This window comes from Syngnathus leptorhynchus, chromosome 1 (assembly GCF_054491065.1).
Source record: "Syngnathus leptorhynchus isolate UIUO chromosome 1, UIUO_Slep, whole genome shotgun sequence".
Taxonomy (NCBI): Eukaryota; Metazoa; Chordata; class Actinopteri; order Syngnathiformes; family Syngnathidae; genus Syngnathus; species Syngnathus leptorhynchus.
In genome coordinates, this window is record NC_141195.1 from 14,868,566 (window position 1) to 14,895,137 (window position 26,572).

Sequence of the window (26,572 nt, forward strand, 5' to 3'; positions counted from 1 at the left end):
ATGTATGTATGTATGTATGTATGTATGTATGTATGTATGTATGTATGTATGTATGTATGTATGTATGTATGTATGTATGTATGTATGTATGTATGTATGAAATAGAGTAGCGATATAGCTATGAATTTTTGAAGAGTTTGTTCATGTACATTGTCACTTTTAACTGACTTTTTATTTTAATTATTCCAGGACAGAGTTCAACTTCGTTTTCTGACGCCCCTGACCGCAGATGACGTCTTCATGTTGGGGGCGGAACGTAAACGAGTCGGTTTTGTTTCCGTCCAGGCGACCAACAGCACACACATTCGGACACCGGCAGGAGAGGCAGGAAGAAGAATCATGAATCCACTGTCTGTTTTGGTGCCTCTTCTCAAACTTTACTACTGTGGAATCAGAGTTCTCATCTACCAGATGTTCAACAGATCTTTCACACTTCCAGGTTGGCTATATTATTGTTTTCATATTTTCACTAGCTTCTTAAAAAATGTTATTGGTTTGATGTTTTATTTATATAATTTTGCACAATATTGGCAGGAAGAAAAGAAAATAAATAAACGAAAATTATTTATTTTATTTTTATATTGATTGATTGATTGATTGATTGATTAATTGATTGATTGCTTCATTGAACATGTTAACATAAATCAGAATCAGCTTTATTGGCCATGTTTGTCCATGCCAAACAACCAAAATAAATAAAAATATTTAAAAGAAAGAAAAACAAACAGAAATATGCTAAATTGGCTAATAGTTGGTCATCAAATTCCTAAATTGGCTAAAATATGTCTTCCCCCTTATGTGTCTTTTTTTTCTGTCTTTTCAAACTTAATTTTTCAATGCCACAAGTTCTTGGTTGTTAGGGTGGCACAAGAGGCGATGGATGGGAATATCGTGCTTCTCTGAATCTGTTGCCATCATTGTCTTCAATACTTAATGCTGTACACTCCATGTCACTGCTTGCCTCTATTTTGACAAGTTCTGATTTTTTATTGTAATTGAGGATAATTAGTTGACTAAATTAAACAACATTGACATTAGGCCTACTCCACTTGCCATAATCTGTTTATTCGTGTTTAATGATCAACACAGTTATAAATTAAGTAATCTTGAAAATAGCCTACTCTGCTGGCTGCCACCTGTGATTGTTTTCTCTACTGATACCACCAGCATGAGTACGCACCGATACCGAGTAACCAAGACCGCTAGTCACAAAATAAAGAAATAAAGCCCTTTTGCTTATTTCCACAAAACGCAGAACAGTCACTCTGCAATAGAGAATTTAAGTCCAAAATAAAACAACTACATTTTGATGTATGATTCGTTTTAAATAAATTAATAATAATTAAAAAATAAATGTGGAAACTCCCTGTCTTTGTTAATAATAAATAAATAATGAATTGAAGTGCAAAATAATAAAGGTTTGACTGTCAACAGCTAAGCATGACATAATGAAGTTGTAGAATGAGTGACAGGCCAGTGACGGCCGTATCTTGTCTGTATTTCATTCAGCAGGAAAAAAATGACCTTATTAATGCACTGAATAATAACAACATTCTATTTTTCCCAATGGGTGTGTAATCAGAAAAGTCAAGAATTTTTGACTGATCGCCCTTCACATCTAGACACTCATTCATTCATTCATTCATTCATTCATTCATTCATTCATTCATTCATTCATTCACACACTTTGAGTGTAAACACCTAGTTTGAGTTCGATACTAGAAATTTGTTTATTTTTAACACAATCAGTCCAAAATAGTTTGTACTTTTACACTGGCTGCTTTATTGCTAAAGGTCTGACTGGCAAAGTAGTTGAGGCCAAACAAAGCCTTAAACTGGTTTAAAAACGAAATAAATCCAAGCCAAATTGTGTGGTATAGCATGTGAGAGTCACAAGTAGGGCATTATGTTTCTTACTCCTAATCTGTCCAACAATGTGACTCCTTTGACTAGTTGCGTGGGGTTTATCCCAAAGCATGACAAATGGATCAAGACCAACCAGCTACTGAACAGCTGTCAGTATGAAAGAGGACAGTACACCGTCCATCCTTCAATTTTCTGCACCGCTTAATCCGACGAGGGTCACAAGTGTTTCTGTTTTTCTACAAAGGGACTTGTCTTTTTATGGTGGCTTATTTCTCTCAATAAAATGCAGATTTTATTTCTGCTAGATTGTGATTTTTTTTTAAATTATTACTTTACACATTTGTGACTGCTATTCTGTCCATTACCATACTCGGTGAACAACACTAAAAATTAGACACTATTGATTTATTTCTAAGTGAACAAACTTCAAATTTACTGTAACTCTAATAATCAGGATACAAACGTGCAGGGTTCTGCAGCAAATTTTCCTGAGTGATCGACCATAAACTATTTTTTACACTATTCCAAATTTGAATGTGTATATTTTAGAATTTCATGTCTACCTGTGGCTAAAAAGCAAAGTGTGAAGAGTCACTGTCGCCTGACGGTACAAGTGCATGAATGAATGGAACTATCATTGATTATCTTTTAATCCAAGGCAGTTTTTCCACAGACACCTCAGATATTTTTTAGACTTAGAAGAACCTTTTGAACATCTCCTTTCTTACAGTCTTACAGAAGCAGAATGGAAGGGTTGGCATTGTTACTGGAGGTACAAGAGGAATGGGCTACGAGACTGCAAAACATCTGGCAAGACTTGGCATGCACGTCATTATTGGTAGGCTTTTGCATCACGCATGTTAGATTAGAACCTTCCTTTTGCATTTTAACGTTACCAATTTTAGAAATGAGAATTCAATTCTCTTTCAACAAGTCAAGTAAATCATTTTGTCAGGTGGATTAGTCTTATTCTGATGACATAGCCTCAACTTTAAACCATATCTAACAGTAATTACCAATGAAATATTTGATTTCATTGTCCTCCAATATATTTTGACATTCATGTATATTTTTATGAGTTCTAAATATTCGTAAAGAGCTACTTGGTTACTGATGACCCTCTTCATCATTTCCAGCGGGGAATGAAAACGAGGAGGGCTTAGCTGCCGCACGAGCGATTCAGGAAGAATGCACCGAGGGCAAAGGTAATTATTTTTTCTTCATCTTCATCAAAAATGACTATTGACTAATTCGTAATCTATTTCCAGCCGAGTTTCTGTTTTTGGATCTGACTTCTCTGAATTCAGTGCGAAAATTTGTCGAAACGTTCAAAGGCCGAGGGCTTCCCCTGCATCTTCTGGTTAATAACGGTAGGCTGTTTTCTTTTTCTATTGCATCTCATCAATATACTTTATTGTTACGTAACGCTAATTTGTAGACTATATACGTAATATTGGATCGTATGTTTGAGTAGCAAGGGTGATTTATGGCTCACCCACAGAATGAGCCATACCTCACATTTTTTGGACATTTTTTAATACATATTGGGAACGTCTTTGCATAAAAATGAATCATGTCGGTACACCTCTCTGCGAGTGTGACTAATCAACCCACGTTGAAGCCAACTGTTCGGTTGAACAAGCATCTTTGATCACTGGAAAAAAATGGGGCTGCAAATCTTTAGCTCTCACAAATTTTAAGCCCTTCACTGAACTGGTTATTTTTATGTTGTTTTTTTAAGCGATTGGGAACATGTATTGCTGGTGATACATTTTGGAGTTGCTGGATTGTCGCGTGTCCAGCAAACGGAATGATATGGGTGCTTCTTTAAATGTTCATCTCTCAAATCCTCTGCTCATGCTGGTGGTTTTACAGTTTTGGTGGGCTGCAGTTTGAAATTGGATGCAGAAGAGAAGAAATCAAAGAAGATTCTTTTGCATTCCTCGGTGTAGAAATTGACCTGAGGCGCTTGCTAATTGAGCCCAGAATAGGAGTGCTGTTTCCCTACCAAGTAAGCCCAAGAAGTGACTGGGGATGATGAATCGATGGGGTTCATCAATCCACAGTGTAAAACTAAAAATACTAGCGACATAAGCAACTGCTGTGACCGGGTCGAATTGGCTTCATCACAAGATACTTGATTTAATGACACTGGTGAAACTTAGAAAGCTACTGACAAGAAGAGTGGGTGGATGAGGTGGTGGGGGGGGGGGGGGGGACTTTGGGATTCATGGCATTTGCATTCATTTGAATGGGTATGTGTCACTTTGTGTAGCTGGGACCATGCTGGTTCCTGAGAGGCAGACTGAAGATGGCTTTGAATTCCACTTTTCTCTCAACTACCTCGGCCACTTCCTACTGACCAATCTGCTGCTTGACTTATTGAAAAGGTCAGGGAGACCGGACTGCTCTTCCCGAATCGTCAACATGTCTTCTGCCACACACTATGCGGGGGTAATGCACATGGATGATCTCAACAGGAGGTAAAATATAATCATGTCCTTTTCCTTCAAAGGTTATTTCCTGGTTGTTTCAACCTTTCAGTTCATAGGAACATCTGCCCCAAAAACTATCCCCCCAAAAAAAATTGTTTTCCAGCAAATAGTTAAGGATGGGCACCACACAAAAAAAAAAGAGGCAATTGGGTGATTTGTGAATGGCAAACTATAAAAAGGCTGTTCAAATGTTAAGTAAAGGATAGCAACACATAGAATATCTAACCTCCTTTCCCCTTTGGCCAGGTTAAGTTACAGCTCCCATGGTGCCTACGCCCAAAGTAAACTAGCCTTAGTCCTTTTCACTTACTACCTACAAGAGCAGATGACAGCCAAAGGGTTCTCAGTGATGATCAATGCGGTGGATCCCGGGATGGTGGACACGGCACTCTACGACAACTTGTGGAGCCTCGCGCAGGCGCTTAAAAAGCCATTTGCAAAGACTTTGTTTAGGGTACGTCAAACATCCATGTGTCTTAATTAACTCTGTCTTTTAGGTTACAGTGTGACTACCTTCAAAATTAGCTTTGGTGCTAGCACTTTTCTTTTGTTTCCCCTCTCAGACTCCAACAGAGGGTGCCTCTATAATCACGTATGCCGCAGCTGCCTCCGAGATGGAAGGGGTGGGCGGCTGCTACCTCTACAATGGCGAAAAGAGGCAATCAGCCCCAGATTCCTATGACGAGGAGCTTCAAGCAAAGTTGTGGGAAAAGAGTTGTGAGCTGGCAGGCCTACACAAGGCCTGATGTGCGGTGGGTGGGTGTGGCTGTCCTTGCAAGACCAACGGATTCATATGACACTCAAAGCAGGCAAAGGATCGGCGTTTTTCCATCGCAAATGATATCAGGGGTTTATACGCTTCAAACCAGTGAGTCGCCATGTTGAAAAAATTTGAATGTTTCACGATTTTACAATAATGTGCCTTTGTTTATTCTATGCCAGCAATGTATAGTGACAGGAAAAGCAATTAAACGCTCTTCAAGTAAGTTGGCAAAATGTTCTTTGAACCTGTTTACTGATGGTGCCATGCAAACAACTGCATTTTGGCTTTGTGTTCAACTAAACAAGTGCAGATTTCTTAAGTGAATTTGTGGGTAAATTCATACAAGCTCCTCAATATTTCAATATCTTCAATGTTTACACAGAGTATATACACTTTTTGTCCCATTTTTCTTTGGTTTTCTAATGTAATTTGTCCTTGGCTCCATAAAAGTTGAGGAACAGGTCAGGGAATTGTGACTGCCCAATATATATATATATATATATAAAAATGTGTTGGCTTTGCAATATCAATCCTTACTTCGCCTGATATTTTAATGCCTTACTGTTTGTTTAGTGTTTTTTTTTTTCCAGCCTGAATCATTGTGTATCATTCTTGCACTTGTCTCTACAGGAGCCTCACAAATCAACTACTTTGCAATCACGTGATGCTGCTTGCACTTTTATGTGGAAAATAAATATTTGTTTGACAGTCATAGTTGTCTAAAACTTGTTTAAAAGTTGTCACACCCAGCTGTTGTCTTGTGCCCTAAATCATATCCATGGTATTGTTTGATTTTTAATTCCCTAATAATACGTGTCCTACTTGCTACTTTTGTGCTTCGGCTAAAGCAATTACGATGTATTGCATCTTGGTGGCACAATTGGAACTGAGTTGAAAGCTTCCACGAGACAAAATTGGTTCTTTGCTGCCCCCGGATGGTATTTATAGGCACAACTATTTTGAGTGAGTGTACATGAAGCCATTATTCATTAAAAGCAAAGTTTATTGTCATTAGTTGTGACACAACAATGCGTCTTTGTTGATGTTACAGGCCCAAGTCTTTTAATAGTAAATACAATGGAGGGGAACACAGACCAATGCGTAAATAAACGGTGTACTGATGTCAATTGGAACTTTCTTCTAAATGTTTTAGTCTCTTCCTCAGATGCTCAGAGATGTCGTTGAGAGGATTCCTTTTGCTGCTGAGGATTTTCACCGCCTCGCCAAACCTACTGATTTCTGACTCCCTGTGGTAAGAACACCAAAAAATGAGCACATTTCATTTGATGTTATGACTATAAATGATACGAAAAAAGAGCTTACAAGAATTTGCGTTTCTGTAGGGGCCTCATCTGACTGAAATTAGTTACTGCGCACTTCTTGACTGGCCTGGGGAGGAGAGAGGGACTGGTGAGTTTGTTTGACCGCCCGCCAATAAGCATATTACAGTGCATATTGTATCCTGAGCATTTTCAAACATAATATTGTTGAACTCGTGCATATTACGTGTGTTGTAGACACCTGGTTTACTAAAAGTATCCAAGTTCCCACATGAATTTTATAGATCAACTTACACTGTGCTTTTCCGGCGAGCTGTAGCGGCTATGCGGGCTGTACCAGCTGGAGCGATGAGCTGGGACAGCTCAGGCAGGGCGTCTGCTAGCACGCTCATGTCTCCCACCACTGGAGTGGCCCGCCGCCGGGCCTGTGCCGCTTGACGCTCCTTTGTCAGCTTGATGACGCTGATTTCTGTGGAGGAAAGGAGGCAGGTCGATGGGAAGACCTGATATAATGGATGGAAAATAATCAACTTACTGTTTAGCCATCGCTCCCGCCTTTCTTTCATCTTTTCTTTCTTCGACTTCACTTTCTTTGGTTCAGACGTATCTTTAAAATCACACACACAAAAAAAGTGATTGGGCATGCGAGTGTTGAATGAGATTTCACAACGATGTTGGCAAAGCTTACCGATCTTGGCAGGTATGGGGGCTACTGGAGGGTCTTCGAATGTTAATGTTTGCCTTAGGGCATCTGGAGCTATTTCTGTGCCTGCAAATATCCCACCTGGTGAAGACAGTTGGTTGGGTGCCTGCATAATTAAGCATTAGAATTAGAGGTGAAGCAATATCTTTATTTGGCAATCAATTATTCAGTGGCTAAGACAATCGACTATGTTCAACATTGTTTTCATCTAATAAATTAATAGCATAGGAGATTATTGCGCTGTCACTAGTAGCCTACTGCGGTCGGAGCAAAAGTAGCATGTTATTGTACTCAAATTGTGTTTAATTTAATAGAAAAGGAGTTGGTAAGCAAAGTAAAGGAGACGTTTTCTAGTCGCTACTTACTTGTATATTCCCGGTAAGTTTAGTAGAGCCATTTTCCACATGTGAATGACTTGGTTGGAAGGAGAAAGGTTCGTCCGAGGATTTGGACAAAGCACAGTCCATCCACGTTAGCTTTACAGCTTTCTGGTGCAACTTCTGCCGGACGTTTTTAATTTTTCCAACCATTTTTACAACAATAGAAGCTCGTTTTGCAAAAGTCTTAGAATATTTATCTTGGCAAACACGATGTCGTGGTTTGGTTTCGTTGACATTAGAGACTGTCTTCTTCGTCCACCACAGTCTGAGTCGAGCTTAATGGAGCACTTAGCGCCACCTTGTGTTCTGGGGAGTAACACCCCCAAACAACAACAAAAACACCCATTCACTGTATTCTGAAATCTGACGACTTCTGGAGAGATTCAAAATACGCAGATTTTGTTGTTGTTGACAACTTAATTTAGATATCTTTCACCTTCATCTGATCGTGATGAAGCAATGGGATTTGTGTTTGCAAAATGAAATTTAGGGTCACAAAACGAGCATAAGGTAACTTTATTAAAGATTGGACATTTTCCCCATAATTTGTTGAGTGGTCATATTCAGATTAGTCTAATAATTAATCAAATAAATTTCATGTTAAATTGTCAGTGCAAAATGCTCAACTGATTGTGAATTCTAACACATTAATTGTGATTTATAAAATGTAACAGTACTAAAACAGTTATATAACAAAAACAATGCAAATATTAGCTATTAATAGTATAACGCAAGCATTTAAAACATGTTTTTTATCATTGCTATTTGATCTAACTCAAACATAAAATATTTGATTCCTTGTTGAAATACTCAACCATGCTTGTGTTTTTCTAGGGCACTGGCTGAGCCAGTATCAGAATAAAAAAAGACAAAATGGACCTACATGCACAATGAACACTGTAGGTTCTAATCAAATGCTACGTTGGTGAAGTCTTGTCGCCATTTCATCGAGATCAGGGATGAGCAAAGTAGTGCATAAGAGCCACATTCATTTTTGAAAATTAACAGAAGGGCCAGCTCATTTATAGATGAGGTTTAAAAATGTAAGATGTGTATGTAATAATTAATTTTGGTCATAAAATTGATACTGGAAATATTTCTAAGTCATTCAATTATGAACAAATTATTTAAGTCACAGTTTTAAAATTTGTTTGTGAAATTTCTCATTGCGTTATTGAATTCATTCCCATCACTTATAACTATTTAATTAAAAAAGTTATTTTGATAATAAAAGTAATTCATTTTAATACTATCTATGTAATTATATCCAGTTTATTTATTTGCCAAATACATTAGAAAATCAATTAACTCCAATTTTTACTTTTATTATCTACAACAAATCTATTATTTGATAAATGAATACAAAATCAATTTAAGAAACTTCATAAAAAATAATTATCTAATTTGGGAGGAAATGGCTAGATTAGTGAAACAAATATTACAAGAGTCTTGATAACGTAAATACTCAACGGATGGGATGAATGCATTGGGCCATGCGAGGCCCTCTGGCCATAGTTTGCTTACCTTTAATCTATCTTATTGGATGACTTGACCTTATTTAACTTTTTTGACAACATTAGCATAGGCAAATTCAATTTCCCTCTCGGCAGGGCAGGTGCTGTTGAATTCCTCTCTCTGATAGGCACAGTTCAAATACCGCCAAACGCCTGTCATCTCTGCAGGGATCTCAAATCCACGATATTTCTTGGCTACAACCTGGTAAAATAAAATAAATTGAAGTAGAAATCCATTGCAGATGACCATGCGCCATCCAGTAAATGCAATGTAGAGCAGTGAACCTTCAGGATGTGTAATTTAGGAAGCAGGTTACAGTCGGCCAGGGTCAGCTCTGGTCCGTCCAGGAAGCTCCTGGTGGACTCTGGGACATCTCCCGAGGCATCACCGTCAATCTCAGCTGGCAGGGGAGTCCGTAGGAAGTCGTCAAGATGTCGAAGAGACTTCAGCAGTGCCTTCTCTAAGGCTGGACACAAAGACAGGTTAGGGTTACATTTTGTGCGAGTATAGTCACAAGAAAAACGGTTCTTTGTCACCTACCATCATTGGTTTCTTTCTTTGGATTCTTGATATAAGCGGAGAACTTGGCAAAGACATCTATGCCAGCTGTGTTGGCCTCTGGGTGTTTCGGTGACAGTTTTGGGTAGCTGGTAATACCAAAACAACTTGTAACAGAATAAAGCCTGAGAACATGACTTTTGAATGGACACATCTTCCTGTTTAATGTTTCAATACTCTAAAGGAAACATATGTGCGCAGTGTGAGGACTTTTTGTTTATTACTACAGTGTAGCGCGCTCGTGTTTGTGTACCGCGGTGGCGCCAATTTCTCCTCCAGAAACTCCTCTATCTTGTTGACATCAACCTTGACCTCTCCGTTAAAGGTCATAAATGGAGGGTTGGTGCCTGGAGCAAGGTCTTTTAAATCAGCAGGTTTTCTGAGAGCACAAAAAAAATAATATGCCAGGCCGGGCCAGGTCAGACGTTGTTACGTTCAATAAAACAAAATCATAAATGTACAAAACTTTGAATCAATAAACAGGAGCTTCTCATTCTTATGGTGGCCATGTGGCAAATTAAAATTTGTATCCAAGTTGTAACGCGCGTATATATATAAATAAAATCTATATCAAAGATCAAATATAGTCGTTTAAAAATGTGACAATAAGAATTACCGCTTGAGGTCAACAGTGGTGACATTGAAGATGACTCCTTTGAGCCAGAGGATCATAAAAAGTCGCTGAGAGAATGGGCAGTTACCGATGCTCTCCCCATCACTGCCCGCCTACGCACACACACACACACAAATGAAGGAAATCTAGTAACAGAACAATAGAGGAGAGGTAAAGTCAACAGAATTTGACATCATGACTGATTGAGATAAATGATAATCAAATACCACTTTTCTTCACAGCTTATACGGCAAAAATATATCTTATAATCAAGCCATCAACGCCAACAACAACAATATATTTTTTGTGAATATCTGACAAAGAGGTTATTGGCTCTGATAATTGTTTTGATTGTTTTTCTTTCTTTCTTCTATTGGTAGAGTGCACCAAAGTGCAAATACTTGGTCGATTTTTAAGGTATTCATATCAAATTTATTTTCCTCACAACTTTTTACTCCCATTATGTGAAAAGAGATGTTGGACTTTCCACAGCTTTTCTTTGTGTCAAAATAAACGTTTTTTTTTTTTTTTCCAACATCCTCAGATGACAACACAACATTAAACAATACATGTCAATAGAGAAGTAAAGGGAAGGCGGAACAAGCCGAGACAGCAGCAACATGGAGAAACAAGACAGGGATGATTAATTGCAGCGATTTCCAAAAGCATGAAATGTAAAGGTGATGGATGTGTACACTAAGTGTTCTGCTTCCAGGGCTACTGCGCCCACAACGCTGAACACCAAACAGCAGGCTAATCAGCTTACAGAGTGAGAATGCAAGAGATTAGCCTTCTAACTCCAGCCGTATAACATTCCTACCCTACAGTTAATTGCTCTCAACTGGGTTCCAGGACTATTTGCCATAATTATTGATATTTGATCACTTTTATTCACCACTTCAAATATCGTCTTGGATGCTTAGGGAGTTTGAACTTGATTTGGTCAGCCAACAAATTCCCCAACAAAGGACAAGCAATTCTCACATACAGCATTAGCACATTTTTTCAAGGTATTAAACCATTCCTGCTGACAATGGTGGGACAAACAGGCTGCTACAAATTGATCATTTGAGTTTAGATACGGGTACGTATTGTACTTTGTATATGTAGTTGAACGTGATGTTTTACTTTTACAACCTATATTTGAACACATCTGTATTTTCTACCTGGTGTAAAAAAAAACATAAATAGAGGAGAGGTAAAATCAACAGAATTTGACATCATGAGTGATTGGGATAAATTATAATCAAATACCACTTTTCTTCACAGCTTATACGGCAAAAATATATCTTATAATCAAGCCATCAACGCTTATGATAACAACTTTGATCACAACTTTGAGAACTTGAAAAGTGTTAAAGGTTCCTGTTTTATTCATGTTAATTTGCCCAGACCATTTCACCTTTCTCAGGTCACAACTAATTACGGCTCACAAGTTTTCTGAAACTGAGCAGTGATTGGTTGTGACTCGAGACCTGGCAACTCATTTTCAGTCAAGAGCAAGTGGCAAAATGGCCGCTACCTGAGATGGATCAAATCAAGTACATTTTGCTGCTTAACTCATTTTCCACAGACGCAATATGAATCAAAATGCCATCTTTAGACTAGTGGAGGCACATACAACGTATTATTGTAAAGAAGATTTTGATTAGATCAACTGTGTACTTTTTTCATTACCTTGACATAAAGTGAGATCTCATTGTCCTGGTCGAGTGGTGTTGCTGTTGTATTGTCCTGCCCAGGTGAAAAAAGGCCGTCCTCCATTTTGCGGGAAATCATCTCCTGTTGTCTCTCTGTCTGCCACTCCTGGTTAGGAATGAATTGTTGTCCATCCTCTAACAGAACCACCCTCTTTTTCTTTACCTGGTCATCTTTCTTTTTTGAAAGAACTTCATCTTTAATGACCGACTTTAGTTCCTTCATCCACGCATCCCTTGCGAAATTGTCAGTTAAAGCCTCTCTGATGTCTGTTCCTACTGGATTCTCTTTTTGGTGTTTTCCTTGTGGAGACACATGTGGTTCTTCTGGCTTCATTTTAAAGCAGGCATCATCTTTTTTCCTCGTGGACAACAGTATCACTTCCTTCTTTATCGATTGTGTCTCAGGGCAAAGTATGCCATTCTCTATGGCTTGTTGTGATTCTTTGAGCTTTCCATTTATAGCCAGTTTTAACTCTTCTTGAAATGTTATTTTGTCTTCACGTGCTTCTGACCTGCTATCTAAGGCATCTTTCGTTTCAATGTCCCCCGGCTCTTGGAGATTTCTGTTTTGACGTTCGTCTGTCTTTTCATTCTCATAATCTAAAATGGTCACAGGTTCTGTAATCTCTTCTTGATGGAGCGCATCCTTCACCTCATCACTTGGCTGCAGAGTTTGATCGTCAGCTATGGCTTCCTCTGACATGAGCTTCTCCCCTGGCAGTGTCACCTCTGACTCTGATCCGGTGTCCCGCTCTGCATCATCTTGTTGGCCGATTAAATGTATCTTCTCAACCTGGTGGTCAAGTTTAATGTTGTTATCTAGCGCTTTTTCCTCTGGGCTTTGGTCATCTCCATCGATTTCCACAAAGGAAATATTTTCTTTTTGCTCCTTTATTTCAGATGTCCCAAATCCTTCAACATGAATTTCCTCCTCCGGCTGATCTAAGGAAGAGATGGGTTCAATATCTGGTGGCTCTTCAGTTTCCAGACTTGGTTGGATTTCTTTGTCGGAAGCAGACATTGTGACGTTCTCCAACTCCCACATCTCCATATTCAGGATGTCCTGCTTTAAGAAGTCATTGGCCGATTCATGTTCCTTGGAGCTGTTCATTTTGTCACATGGAGTAGTTTCACCTTGTTTCACCATGTCCATCAACTGGCTGGTGGGACTGGCTGCAGGTTCAATAGATGAACACAGAGGTATGATATCAACACTTGGATGTGAAGCCTGGCAGGGATCGTCGTTACTTTCCACCGGCAACTCAATGCTGACATCTTTCACGTGCTCCTCAAAATGGGCGGCTGTTGTGGCAGCTTCCATCTGCCAATCTTCACTGGGCGTCTTTGAATTATCAAGGGAGTCTTGAAGCTCATGGGAAATCTCTACATTATTGTCATCTTGGCCTGTGGTCAATGCACCTTGATGGCTCTCTGGGGAAATTGCAGGAGCAGGATCATCTGTCGTCACCACAACTTCCTGCGAGTTTGGAGCTGAGGCTTGATCACTGTGAGTTGCCTCATTCATTGTCTGTACAATTTCATGGCAATCCTGGAAATTGGTAACTGAGGCTTGAATACTGTCAGCAGCTTCCTCAAGGGTCAGGTGTTTGTCTTTTTTCATCACATCCACACTTATTTGTGCGCTCTCTGGAATGTTTAGTTCTTCACTTGTGGCGTTTTCATTTTTGTCATCTTCCAATGTAGCGTTCTGACCAGCTAGATCTCCCGTCGCCATGTTTACGTCACATGATCTTTTCTCTCTCTGGAAATTGCCCTCGATCCCAAGAAGTTCTTCTTGCTCTCCATGCTCTTCTTTTTTGTGGTTGGCATTTCCATCTTCGACTGTTGTTGAAAGATTAACCAAAACGGTCGACTCCATATTTTTTTCATGAGACCTTTTCTCGTGCTGGATGATCTCCTCGGATGGATGATCTCCTGGATGATCTTCTGGATGATCTTCCTGGATGATTGGTTCTTCCTGGATGATTGGTTCCTCCTTTTCGTTATTTTCTCCTTCATGTCGCCCAAGCTCATCATCTTCCATGCTTGGAATTTGACACACATTTTCAATTTTGTTTGAATGCTCCTCATGCTGTTTTTCATTCTCTTTCTGGCTCTTTTCGTCACTCACTTTAGCCTCTTCAGCTTCACTTTCATAATGTTGGCTTTTCTCAACTTGTAAAACAGTTAAGAAGTCATTCTGGCTTTCAGAAGTCACCATTTCTGTGTTATGTGGGGGTTCTTCGTGGATCATCTCCCTGGTTGCCAATTCCTCTCCATCTACATGTTCCTTTTCACTTCCTAAAACTAGAACGTTGTCACAGGTTTCGACATCATTCTCAATGACAGTCTGGGCTTCTTCTACATTTTCCACTATTAGCTCTGTACTTGCATCTCTTTTCAAATGATGAGCATTTTTGTCATTACCGTCCTCTTTATTGTCTTCTTCAAGTTGCACTGCTGCTGGGAAATGACACAAATTTCCATCTACTGTTGCCATTGCCTCCTCTTTGACTCTGTTTTCTTTATTCGTCTGTGTGTCACTTAAATCTTGCACTCCTCCTACTCCGCACTCCTCCCGTCTTTCCCGGCCTTCCTCTTCCTCCCTTGTCATTTCATTTGGTACCTGGGCCATCGAGAGGATTCCCATTTCTTCCTGTTCATCTTGATCTGCACTTTCTTTTTTAGCTTGTCCATCTGTTGCTTCAGCCATTAACAAAATGTCCTCCCCCACCTCTTCACCAAGTTCAACATCTTCATCTTCCTCTTCTTCGTTCTCATCCTTTTTGTCTCTTTGGTTGTTTGCATCTGACGAAAAAGTGACAGGGCTGTGGACCACAGTAGAATTTGATAGGTCTGAGTTTGGCCAGACGTCTGACTGAGCCATTGGAAAATGACAAAAGGATTGAACGATCCACTTCTTGGATTGTAAATCTACCTAAGGTGTTCAGAATTCCCGATAAACAATGGATTTTCAAGAAAACAAAATTTCACTTCACAAGTTAGTCCCAAGTGCTGATTGTCTCCGACAAGACGGTCAGACAATGTTCCAGATTTAAAATGGCAAAGTGCAAAACTGAAACTAGGTGTAGATCAAATTTGAAAAATAAATGAAATTAGAATTATTGTTCAAAAAGATGATTAAAAGTTTTGATGAATGTACCTTCCAGCCAGGTCTGGTAAGATTCTGGTCAGTTTCAAGGTGCAATACGAAATACCTTTTGTGTGACAAGTCAGCGTTGAAAACTCCAAATTTTGAGACCTCCACTAATTTTTAGGCATTGAAATTCAGGGGTTGCAGTCAGTCTTTCCTTGTTGAAAACCAAAAAGCGTACTGCCCCTTAAGTAGAGTTAGACATCAACAAACACAGTCAGATCTCTCTCTCTTTCTCTCTCTCTCTTGCTCGCTCGCTCTCTCACTCTCTCCTCTATCTCATGCACACACATGCACATTCTCTCTCTGGAGGATTAAACCAAGCCTGATCCCCACATGACTCGGAGTTTAAAGCCCAGCATAATTTGAGTTGAAGCACTACACCAGACAGCATAGCTGAAAAAAAAGACAGCGAAATTGTTGATAATTCAGCACAGTGACATTTGACAATATGTCACTGGCAATATAGTTATTCACTTACCTGACAATGTACTTAAAGTTCCCAGGCAGTGGTGGTGTGAATGATTGTTTTGTTGCAGTCTGGACGTGGCTGGATGAATAACTTCTGGCACCTTCTTCCAGTCATTTTAAGTAAAATAAAATAAAAATAATTTTAAAAAATGAAAAAAAATAAAAATAATGGCGAGTCACAAAAGCCTACCACATCAACCAAAACTGAATGACATGATTATTAGGTGTGCTGTAATTCTGTCATACACCTTTTTTTTTTTTTTAAGACATTGAGGAATTGTTTCAAATGTATGAAAGAATGCATACTAAGTCTCAGCTAAATTTACAGACTGCTCTTTACATTGATTTCCAAACAGCCATCCATTTTCTATACCACTTCTCAGCATTTCTCGTTCAGTGAAGATGTGGAATAGACCCTCATCAGGATAAATGATGGATGGATGGATGGATGGATGGATGGATGGATGGATGGACTGACGAAAGGACAAATCAATAGTAATAATAAAATGTAATAATAAAATAATAATATGAAATATGTAATCTTAAATAATAATAATGAAAATCTGCATTTTTACCTTTTACTTTCTGGTTAAGTACCAGTAAATTCCACAGTCTTAAGCCTTTCCAATGCTTTTAACTAATTGAGTAAAGGTCTTTAATCAACAATTTTACTTGTATCCGAATCGTGATGCTTTCAAATCAGGGGAGTAAATGTAAGAAGTCGCCAGAAAAATAAATACTTCAGAAAAGTACAGGTATCGGAAAAATCTTGTCAAGTCCAAAAACAAAGTATTTGTACTTGCTTACTTCCCACCTCTCCTGTCAGCATCTGATTGAAATGGCTTGGAATATGTTCAAGTGTTTTTTTTTTCATTTTCCTGTACCTCTGATAAATGGTTGATTTCAACGAGTCATTCATTATATTAAGATTGTGACGTCATGGTGAAACGCCAGACGCGTGGTGGAGACTGGAAATCAGCGGCTCCGTGGAATGACGCCACTTCCTCTATCCTCCACAGTCATTTAACAAACAAAAAAGAATAGAGGATTGTACAGCCTGGATAATTGGTGCATTCTGTTAAATGGTGCAGTGTTTACGTTCGGTGTGGAAAAGAAGAGAAATTGACGGAATGGGACGGACTCTGCTCGTTTAGCGTCGTACCCTCTGTTTCCTGGTCAGTTTATCCTGCGAGCTGTGTTCGGCTTGTAGCGGTTTTTTGAGAGCGAACAGTAGTTGGCGTAGCTTTATATTCGCTTGCGACCAGGTTGGTTGGAAGTATTGAAAAGCGTTATGCCTTAGAGATAAATGTGATTGTAAACATTTTATTAGAGGAAAAAGCTAAAAATTAGGTGCTCGCATGGAAAGTATAATGGCTCGTGGGCGTGTTCGACGTCACAGCTGTCATCTGTCTGTCTGTCTCCAGAAAGCAAAAACTTAAAAATGCAGCAATCGGAGAATGGTTGCGAAGAGGACGCCGCGGCGGTGGCTGTTCAGTTCAATGCGTTACCAGACGCCCTTGTTGCGTACAAAGTGCCAGAAGATTTGTTTGACGACGGCCGTCAGAAGGTAAGATGAAAAATGTTGAACAAAATAAGGCCTTTTTTATTTCTTGCTGTCATCGATTTATTTCTTATAATGTTATGTGTGATGTGATTCTCAAATCATTGAAATGATTAAGTTCCAAGCGTAAACAAACGATCAGTGACTTTTAACGCCCAGTAGGTGGCGGCAGTAGTCAAATTTGTTCTCAGGTTTGTCCGTGGAGCGTTATGCCCATAGACATCAAATTTACGTAGATTCCGACTTGAGTGGATTCATTGGTTGGTTGCCGGAAGCGCGTCTCCCATATTGTATGTGTCAGATACCTAGTAAATCAGAATGTGAATTGGACTTCATCATGCAGCAACCGAGAAAGGGCACAACATTAATGCCTCTCATTCAAACGCACGCACGCACGGACGCACGCACGGACGCACGCACGGACGCACGCACGGACGCACGGACGCACACACGCACGCACGCACGCACGCACGCACGCACGCACGGACTCGCACACGCTCCCTCCCCCCCCACAAAAAAAATGGTTGTCAATTATTATATCATTACTTCAGACAATCAGTAATCAGTGTGATGCTTGTTTAACAGTGTAGATTTACTTTTCCTGTCATAACTCAGCATGTCGCCACATTAATAGTCCGGAGGGCTGGTACCACTCCCCGGTGTCACGGGACTTGCTTATGTTATAAAGTCTCTAGTGTAAATGGGGAGCAGGTGGGTTAAACGTCATACCTTTATCCTGCTCATGGTTTTTCGTGTTCTTCTTTCTCATTTCTCTCATGAAAACAAATGTCAGCTGTTGGGATGGAAAGTCTTAAAAGTGGCATTTATATTGCAAGGTTTTCCATGACGAACGGTCTGTCTAGCATCAGGGGAAAATACCAACATCATGTAGCATGGGGACAGTGAAGCGCATTAAACATCTGTTGAGCTGAACATGTGTTGAAATGAAGAAGAAAAATTACCATTTGCATTCTGAGATAAATGGGTGTACTAGTCAGATTGGAACTAGAAGTTGAATAATCAGCAGGAAAAAAAACCCATTTAGAATACCAAGAAATACAGAATTGGTTTAATTAAAAGTATATGAGGTAAGAAATCAAATTCAAATTTAAACTACAAACTACAAGTTTTCTCCTTCAAAGTAATCCCTGGATTCTCACACACGTTCCCAGCATTTCATGCCACACCATCATGCGCTCCTAGAAGTATTCTTCCGGGATTACCCACAGCTCCGATGTCATGGCAATCTTGATGGCATCCGCATCTACTTTGATAAAGCCCTTTGAACTTAGGAAGAAGGGGTGACAAAAATAACATGGCACCAGGCCGAGTGGATAAGCAGGTTGCTTCAGCTGGGCAATGTGCTTCTCGGTTAGGAACCGTTGCATGCTCAGGGCATTGTGAGCTGGCACATGAAGGAAATGCCAAACGATCTCTTTGTAGATGTGCCGCTTGATTGTCTGGCACACAATGAAGGGTAAAACTTGTAGTTTGGGTTTGAAATGTTTTGCGATGCAGTCCTGGAACTTTTCTGACTTGCCTCGTTTTTTGTAGTGTGGGTGTGTGCACTCAAATACAACCTTAGGTTAATTCAGTAAGTAACAGTAAAAAAAATCTATCAGCATCAATTTTTGTTGTTCATAGTACGTTTGCAAATGCAGACTTTTGTTTTTTTGAACAGTCCAATATTACCTTCCTGTACATGAATACCAAATGTGATAAATTGTTTCTCATGTTCTGATATTAATTAGAATGTGTATGGAACAAAAATTACTAGAAGCATCCTGAACATTATACTTCATAGGCTGAAGAGGCATTTCGCGCACCCTGTAATTGCAACTGTACACCAGGATTTGTTTTCTTTTTCCTGTAGCTCAGTGCTGCAAAGTACAGCCTTACATAACCCGCTTTATTAAATTTAAATGACTTTTCCGACAGCATTTAGTGTTTGCTTTATCTTAAATTTTGTTCATGAATCTCAAAAAGGTCTTGAAAAGTAAATGCTGCAAAAATGCTGTTTCTTAACTCAAAATGCATTTTAATAAGTGTCCATTCCATTTGCACTGTCAGCGTAAATAAAGTGAAGTGGAAACAATTACCAGTTTCTCTATAGAGTAAATTGAGGATTCCAGCTTTTTCAAAATTGTCAGTGCTTTCTCGTTTGAAGATTTGAAATGCTGATGTTTGCAATGTTAATCAGACTAGAAAGTCTGAGTCAGTGGAAAAAAGGCTCAGGATGCTTGCTAAGCCCGCTATCAATTGGGACATCTTGGATACAGTAAATACAACCCATTGTCTTCTCATATCATCACACGATTCAAATGGAAAGATGAATGACTGGGACATTTTCAATGTTTTCTAAACCGTCTGGTCTTAAGTAGCACGTGGATGAGCGTGTGGATGAAATTGTTAAGCAAGAAGCTGAATGTTGGTCATGTGATGAAATGCAAACAGTAAAACTGAAGTGTATGACAACATCATTTTGTTACAAGATCCATACTTGCATCAATTTTGTCGGAGAAAATCAGTAGATTGCTGTACGGGGGGGGGGGGGGGGGGGGGGTTGTGTTTCTTCCCTCCTCTTCGTGATCATTCTGGTTTTTTTTTACACACTGCCTGAAATGTTTCATGAGTCAGCTGACTTTTCAGGTTACAAGAGTTTCCACTGTGCACATTGTTTTGGTTGTGGTATAGAATGAGGGTTGCTCAGCAGCATGACTCTCAGTGGAAAACTTTTTGTACTTGTAGAAGAACAAGAAGACTAATCATGCCCTTAAGTAGTGCCAGGAGGGGATCATTCTTTGCAAGTTTATTAATGAGCAATTCTCATAGGTGACTCATCAATTTTAAAATTTCAGAAGTGGTGGATGGAACATAGCGGTTGAAGCTCCTCTACCTATTGACTATTCTATACGGGGGATGCAAAAGTAGGTGTTCAGTTGTATGAGGTATATAAGAGTTCTTTATTCAAAATGAAAAAAAAAAAACCCCGCTGATTTATTCATTCTTTTAGTCGACAGAGCAAAGAGAAAAGCACACTGGCAATTGTTGCCACCACGCATTTACTTCTATGTTTTATTCGTAGTAGCTGATAAACCTTGTCCATTTACAGAATTCAAATTAATTTTGTATGTTTGGGTAAAAGTATTAACCTCTATTTTGGTAAATGAACTCACAACTTATTTTTTCGTGGCACCACGATCATATTTTAAGATAGATTTGTAGAGGTTTTTCATCATTTTCCCTCTAGCAATTCAAATGTGCTATGGGGCCTCTAGCGGCGAAAACGAGTAATACAGGCATGAATAAATTAGCCTGTTTTCATGAAATTAGTGAATTATTACTTATAAGAACCTGAAATTACAAGATTTGGAAAATCATTAGCTAAAAATATCTAAACGATTACTCGATTAATAAAGTATGAGGTGATGAATTTGATAATCAATTTGTTGCCAATTGATTTTGACACCTATGTCACTGGGATACATTTTAGCCTCACCAATAAAAATCAAGAAAACTGAATTGGTGAATAACAGTTTAATGCAATATCTGTACAACTGACTACCAAGCAGTTCTCAGTCTTTTTAATCTTGGAATGTCCTGTAATTCTTTTTCCTTTGTGTAGCCAGATCAGAGCGTCTTTACGAAGACACTTTGGAATTACTTTACATGTTGAACATTTGCATTCATGTTCAGTACGTGCAACAGCAGCAATACTGGCTAAATATGAATGCAAAGTGGTAAATGAATGAATGCACGTCACGTGCTAAACATAACTTGTTAGCCTTATCCGATCACTCAATTTTCTCTTCACGCTCTTTGCTATTAATACCTCATAAAAGCGTGTCATCATGCCGCATACTTTCCATGAGCAGTACCTCGCCCCTCCAGTTTGCATTCTTCCTACCCGTCATGTCTCTGTTACTCTTTCCACTCCTTTTTTTTTCTGCTGCTATTCAGCTGCCATCTGTTCTCAGCTGTTCTCTTTCTCGCACCCTTGGTTTCTGGGTCTTTCTCCTTGTGGCGGCTCATTTACATTTGTCTCACACATGCCCTCTCGGGTGTTTTTTTTTTTTTCTTTTTCTTTTCGAAAACCCAATCTGAGTTGCCAAGGGCTTTGCTTTATGATGGTTATATTATCATATTTGAATGTACTGAGTTTGACGTGTCAGATGTCAGGTGACTCTTCGTACACGCTGTCCTAGTGTCCTTCTTTCCGTCCCGATCAGTGTGCATTGAATTGAATTGGCAAGAGAAAAATAAACAAACTCCTCCTCCTTTCCTTGTCTGGTGGAACTCGGCAAATCGCTGACTAGTGGGCAGGAGCTGTGGGCTGTGCGTCAACATGTTGCTGAAGGGGCGTGATAAAGAAGAGAGAGAGAAAAAAGAGAGAGCGTGAGGAAGCAAGTCTGAGAGAGACACTAAATGAGTCATTTCTCCACACCCAAATGCTGGATAGACTTGTTTAATTTATAGGTTGCGAAAGAGCTGCTGGATCTTTTTAAAATAAAAGACAACCGATGCTTAATCTAGGACAGTGTGGTGCAGCGTAAGGGCGGAGGAAATCCATCGGCCAAAAACCCAACCTCCCCGTTTCCCTTCTTCGGGGCATCAGATTACGCCTCGCTCATCTATCTATCTGTCAGCCTGGCGAAGGCAAGGGTTCCTCGACGCTCTCATTTCTCTCCTTCCTCTTCATCGTCCTCCCACCTACCTCTCAAGAGCCTCTCGGCAACCTTGAAACCAAGAATTAAGTGGCGATTTCTGCGTGAAGTGTTGCCTGCCATGCACATCAAAACCACCAAGTGTAACCACTTATGTCTGGTTGTCTCAATGACCAGTCGGGAAGTGTTCAATCATCCCGAAGCTCAGGTAAGCAAAGTGTCTGCTCTTTTGCTTCTTAGTCATAACTTGATGGCGCCCCAGCAGCCGCGGCAAAAAGGGTCACTTCTACCCGCCCGGCCGGCTTTGGTGTAATATTGATGTAATCTATTTGAAAGACCTCATTGCTACTAATTATCTTTTTTTTTTTTGTAAATGTAGAAATCCTAATGCTTAAGACAATTCCCTTGTGATGTACCGCTGCAGTATTCAACTTGGTCCTGCACTCAAGGCAGGTGTAGGACGACACACTGTTGATCGTCTGCATGGATAAATGGAGGAGGATGAATACATTGTTTTATGTGACTGATAGTGATTGACAGTGATTGTATCACATCCCTTTTTCTATACCGCTTAGCCTAACAAGGGTGCATCCTGGACTTGTCTCAAGAGTGCTAATTGGCAACGTTACAAAAGGAGCTTCCCGAAATTGCTCAGTCATTCACAAACAAAGATGGGGCAAGGTTTCGTTAACGATTGCGTGATACAGTTCAAGGACAATGGCCCTCATTTACTAACTCATGCAATGAGTGATTCATCAATATCTTTGTGCCTGAAGTTGCGCATACTTTGTTAACAATTTTAGAACATCCCCAGACCACGCACGCCCACAACTAAGGATCAACTGCAGACAAACCATAAAAAAAAACCCACCTAGTATTTTACCCAAGATGCACAATGTATTGAAACTAAAGTTACATAAATTACTTATGAGTTGAGTAATATCCTAAATAAACACTAAGAGGAGTTTATCAATGGTGTTGTGTGTCAGACCAGTACAATGGATGCTGAAATCCGTCAAGCCGCTCACTTCAATCCAAAGCGTCAACGTTTTTGCATGAATGCAGTAGCCATGTTGTTACAAATCTAGGACAACACTGCCACAAATTTGCAGTTGACAAACCACAACTTTCCAAAAGATCCTACAGGCAAGTACGATTTAACTTGCGACCTGTGGGACACATGCGGCCCAGAACCAAGAGAGGTTGAGGGTATCATCAGCTGTTCACTGGGCCAGGCTACATTTCTTGAGCTTAAGATGCATGTCAAGCAATGAATTCCACTTACAAAGCTTTAAAAAAATTAGCATCGTCAGCAGTTCCCAAACGTTTATTGAACGATGTTAAAAGAAAAAGTGATGTAACGCAGTGGTAAACAAACATGACCCCCATCCCAGCTTTGTTGGAATGTTTTGCACTTAAGGACTATTTGCTGAAGACAGACTATCAGTTTCAGCGTTCAATATTTTTATCGCTGTTATCATTTTGTCCCTGTTAGCTGATGGTCTGTTCCTTCTCTCACACTCTCTTGCACTCTCCCCCTCCCCCCCTTGCCTTTGCAGGCCAGCTTTGAGGCTTTATTCCATACTTTTGACCCAGATGCGCAGTTCCAGTACTTCAAGTCCTTCCGTCGGGTCAGGATTAATTTTAGCAATGCACTCGCTGCGGCAGAGGCAAGACTGCGACTGCACAAAACAGATTTTCATGGCAAAGAGATGCGCCTCTACTTTGCTCAGGTAATGTCGATGAGAGACCCTTTTATTGATGTTTTTTTGTCTATGAGATTGAAAATTACCTGGACTAATATGGTTGTTGTCTGTTTCCTGCAGTCTGTCCACATCGGGAGTCCGAGACTTGAGCCTCCGAAGCCAGAGAAGCAGTTCCTTATCTCACCACCCGCCTCACCTCCAGTGGGCTGGGAGCAGTCTCAGGATGCTATGCCTGTCGTCAACTATGACCTGTTGTGCGCCATCTCAAAACTAGGACCAGGTGAATCTGTTATTCTCTCCATTGTCATATAATTACAGATTTGAACAATATGTGGGAATGGGCTGAGAATAGAATCGACTCCCGCCACTGACACAGGGTACAGGTGAAGCACAAATACGGAAGCAGAAAATGGATTGAAATAGAAGGACTAATTCTGACCTCCTTAATGGGTTTTTAATTCAATCAATAACATATATACACGCACACACACTATTTTCTGCACCATAAAGTGCTTTGGGTGAGAAGGCACAGACTCGGTTATAAGACATTATTGTTAATTGATATTCATACACAAATCCATCAAAGTCCTCATCTTCTGTATCTGAATGAGACTGTTGGGCAAGTTAGCCATTAATCAAGTTCCCTCTCATCATTGTCGGAGTCAGACTCGTTGTCACGTTGCTCTTCAGTGTGGTCGCCGTTGATGCGACTGCTCTGTTACCACGTGCCACCGAGTAATGTAGCTTGAATTATGCCTCGTCAGCATGACTCTTTGCCGAGGTCATTTTCTGGGGCCCTGATACTGTTTGTTTTGCACAAACCGATAGTATTAATCAATCGTGGCCGAGGTACAAACGCTACATATAATCTACAGTTCTCTGATTGGTTTACCTATGTATTTTACGTAAAACGTAATGTCCTCTAATTGCTTCATCTTACGTGTTTTGTGTATCACATAGTGTTCTCTCATCACTGTCAGCTTATGTCACTGTGCCTGACAGTGGGACACCATTTTTTATTTTTCTTGCATTTTCTCAATGCTGCTTACTGTACAACTCGTGCAAAATCTTTACCCTTTGCCTTCACCTCTGCTCTGACGTCACATTGGCGCCACATCAGAATTCAGTATTTTTCAATTTGCGCATGTTTACTTTGATGAACAATGTGCAGGTGACTGACATTTCAATGTAAATGCATTTAACAGACTTGAAATGACGGATGCGTAAAAACAATTATTTGGCCTAATTAGTTGTAGCAGAGGTTTGCCCAAGCTTAGTGGATATAATGGAATCATAGTTAAACTTCTCCATAAGATTGCATTTTTTTTTGCTAACAAACAGTAAGCCAAAGAGTTTTCATGGTGGAGGGAATAGTGTTTTAACCTGTAATGTTTTTTTATTCAGTCCTTGTAAACATAAATCCTCATTTCCAGGCGACAAATACGAGCTCCACACAGCCACGCCCACCACCCCCAGCGTTGTCGTCCATGTTTGCAAAGAAGAGCTTGGTGACAGTTTGGCTCAGGATGACAGCGAAGCGGACAACATGGCGCGGCCCGCACGGCCCAAGATCGTCCAGACGCGCCGGCCTGATTACACACACGGTGTTGAGCAGCTATCGGCAATGGAGTGAAAGGTGTCAAAACATCCTTGCGATGTCATTCATACGGCGCAAAAGATGTGCTCTCTGAGATTTGCTCTCTGAATTTGGGAAGGTGCCTAGGAGGTGCTGCATTGTCCCGTTGGCAAGGAGACAAACTTAGAATCAGATGCTGTATTTGTGTCTACTGGGAAAGATCGGAAATTCTTTTTGAGACGTTCAGCTGTGTGATAACTGCTCTCCATTTTGAGGGTTTGGGATGATGGCATACCAGGTTTTGAAGTGTTTAAGACCTTATGTTCATGCTTCATCGTATGTTTGGATACTTGGTTTATGGATTTGTTAGATGTGCTATTACTAACGTGCATGAGATAAGCTTGTAATTGACAAGATTCCCACGCAACATGAATGCAGCATCATTCTTTACAAGCACGCTTCACTCAAATTTGGGGTGGGAAAGAAATTGCTTTTCAATAAAATACAAAAGCTACATATTATACACCACCACAGTTCAGATTTCCATAGTGATCATTTAAGATGGTGGGTGTGTGATGTCACATCTTTAATATTATAACTGTTTTGTGTGCCGTGAATGTGTGGTCAACGTGTACTGCTTTACATTCTGATACTGCTCTGAAATGAGAATGTAATACTCCCAGTCTTGTCCTTGTTGTCATTTCTCGAGGTATGGAAAGTGTCTGGTCTTTTCTTGTAAACTAGCAAGGAATTGTTAGACTTGTTCTATGTTTCATTCATTCACAGATGCAAGCAAGGCCTTTATCTGTGGCATGTGGCAACATGGTTGGCCTTTTCCAGCCGTGGGGGAGGAAAAAAAAAGTCTAAAACTGGACCATCTTTTTGATCAGTTTGGCTTTATGTAAGATGTGCTAAAAATTGTATTCTGACATAAAAATCACTGTTGCTGAGCCTAAAAGCCAATAAAAGCAATGAATTGAGTATGACACCGCAGTGTTTCCCTGCCTTTTTTTAGTCAAAGCCCCCAATTTACATGATTACCTTACAAATCAAAACATGTAATTATGAAATAACGATCTTGTCTCAATTTGCTTACATATCCCCTTACCTATGTAAAACCTTGGCCCGTTTAATTATTTTATTTCACACACATACTCAATCACACGAAGGGGCACAGATGGGTTTTTGTAACTGGAGAGGACCAATTTGTGTGTAACTGTAAAAAATTGAAGTAAATGGCTGAATGATAAATCATATATGATAAACCAATTATTTGTCTGCAGTGCCAATCATCCACCAAATCCGATTTTAAAATGTGTTTATGAGTTCAAGAGTACAAGCAAAAACAAATTTACATAAATAAATAAAAATGTTGAATGAAGCTGTGACAAGAAATTATTTTTATATAACAGATATAGTGTTCTTGTGATTTTCCTATAGGGAATCTACTAAAAAATAAAAATCTTGTTTTACATTCAGCTTGATTCAGGTAGGAGCAAATGCTGTTTATATCTGTAAATTCATCTGTGTAGATTTCCCTAATACCGTGATGACGACGGCGTTTTAG

The 26,572-nt window shown here is 39.7% G+C and overlaps 4 protein-coding genes across 6 annotated transcripts; 2 read left to right on the forward strand and 2 right to left on the reverse strand.

Moving 5' to 3' along the window:
• Positions 1-285: 285 nt before the first annotated feature.
• On the forward strand, positions 286-5,936 carry dhrsx (dehydrogenase/reductase (SDR family) X-linked). The gene is made up of 7 exons (XM_085936234.1): positions 286-439; positions 2,597-2,704; positions 3,003-3,071; positions 3,135-3,236; positions 4,142-4,349; positions 4,608-4,815; positions 4,925-5,936. The coding sequence occupies exons 1-7, from the start codon at positions 340-342 to the stop codon at positions 5,105-5,107; spliced, it is 978 nt and encodes a 325-aa protein (XP_085792360.1). The 5' UTR covers positions 286-339; the 3' UTR covers positions 5,108-5,936.
• Positions 5,937-6,106: 170 nt separating this feature from the next.
• slx9 (SLX9 ribosome biogenesis factor) lies at positions 6,107-7,784 on the reverse strand. Its single transcript, XM_085917144.1, has 6 exons — positions 7,473-7,784; positions 7,093-7,213; positions 6,940-7,011; positions 6,699-6,873; positions 6,448-6,513; positions 6,107-6,371 (listed from the first exon to the last, which is right to left on the reverse strand). The coding sequence occupies exons 1-6, from the start codon at positions 7,635-7,637 to the stop codon at positions 6,248-6,250; spliced, it is 723 nt and encodes a 240-aa protein (XP_085773270.1). The 5' UTR covers positions 7,638-7,784; the 3' UTR covers positions 6,107-6,247.
• Positions 7,785-9,041: 1,257 nt separating this feature from the next.
• Positions 9,042-14,760, reverse strand: LOC147062110 (uncharacterized). The gene is made up of 6 exons (XM_085908933.1): positions 11,851-14,760; positions 10,177-10,286; positions 9,814-9,939; positions 9,543-9,649; positions 9,287-9,468; positions 9,042-9,203 (listed from the first exon to the last, which is right to left on the reverse strand). Exons 1-6 carry the CDS (start codon positions 14,758-14,760, stop codon positions 9,042-9,044), a joined length of 3,597 nt encoding a protein of 1,198 aa, XP_085765059.1.
• Positions 14,761-16,459: 1,699 nt separating this feature from the next.
• On the forward strand, positions 16,460-25,993 carry LOC147062111 (calcipressin-1-like). Of its 3 annotated transcripts, none has more exons than XM_085909429.1 (5): positions 16,460-16,763; positions 16,923-17,065; positions 23,283-23,456; positions 23,550-23,709; positions 24,863-25,993. In XM_085909429.1, the coding sequence occupies exons 2-5, from the start codon at positions 16,940-16,942 to the stop codon at positions 25,060-25,062; spliced, it is 660 nt and encodes a 219-aa protein (XP_085765555.1). In that variant the 5' UTR covers positions 16,460-16,763; positions 16,923-16,939; the 3' UTR covers positions 25,063-25,993. The 3 variants fall into 3 exon arrangements, with proteins under 3 accessions (XP_085765555.1, XP_085765546.1, XP_085765565.1); XM_085909420.1 differs by having other exon boundaries at positions 16,460-16,673; XM_085909439.1 differs by lacking the exons at positions 16,460-16,763; positions 16,923-17,065 and adding an exon at positions 21,383-21,931.
• The last annotated feature ends 579 nt before the right edge of the window (positions 25,994-26,572 follow it).

Bases quoted from the DNA above. Each gene is read 5' to 3' on its own strand.
- LOC147062110 (XM_085908933.1), bottom strand. From the start codon at position 14,760: ATGGCTCAGTCAGACGTCTGGCCAAACTCAGACCTATCAAATTCTACT. The intron at 10,287-11,850 runs GTAATGAAAAAA...GTGTGTGCGTAG, and splicing joins AGATCTCACTTTATGTCAAG to GCGGGCAGTGATGGGGAGAG. The intron at 9,940-10,176 runs GTAATTCTTATT...TTGTGCTCTCAG, and splicing joins ACCACTGTTGACCTCAAGCG to AAAACCTGCTGATTTAAAAG.
- dhrsx (XM_085936234.1), top strand. From the start codon at position 340: ATGAATCCACTGTCTGTTTTGGTGCCTCTTCTCAAACTTTACTACTGT. The intron at 3,237-4,141 runs GTAGGCTGTTTT...CACTTTGTGTAG, and splicing joins GCATCTTCTGGTTAATAACG to CTGGGACCATGCTGGTTCCT. The intron at 4,816-4,924 runs GTACGTCAAACA...TTCCCCTCTCAG, and splicing joins TTGCAAAGACTTTGTTTAGG to ACTCCAACAGAGGGTGCCTC.
- slx9 (XM_085917144.1), bottom strand. From the start codon at position 7,637: ATGGTTGGAAAAATTAAAAACGTCCGGCAGAAGTTGCACCAGAAAGCT. The intron at 7,214-7,472 runs GTAAGTAGCGAC...TTAATTATGCAG, and splicing joins AACTTACCGGGAATATACAA to GCACCCAACCAACTGTCTTC. The intron at 6,514-6,698 runs GTAAGTTGATCT...TCTCCTCCCCAG, and splicing joins GCTCGCCGGAAAAGCACAGT to GCCAGTCAAGAAGTGCGCAG.
- LOC147062111 (XM_085909429.1), top strand. From the start codon at position 16,940: ATGCAGCAATCGGAGAATGGTTGCGAAGAGGACGCCGCGGCGGTGGCT. The intron at 23,457-23,549 runs GTAATGTCGATG...TGTTTCCTGCAG, and splicing joins TGCGCCTCTACTTTGCTCAG to TCTGTCCACATCGGGAGTCC. The intron at 23,710-24,862 runs GTGAATCTGTTA...CCTCATTTCCAG, and splicing joins CATCTCAAAACTAGGACCAG to GCGACAAATACGAGCTCCAC.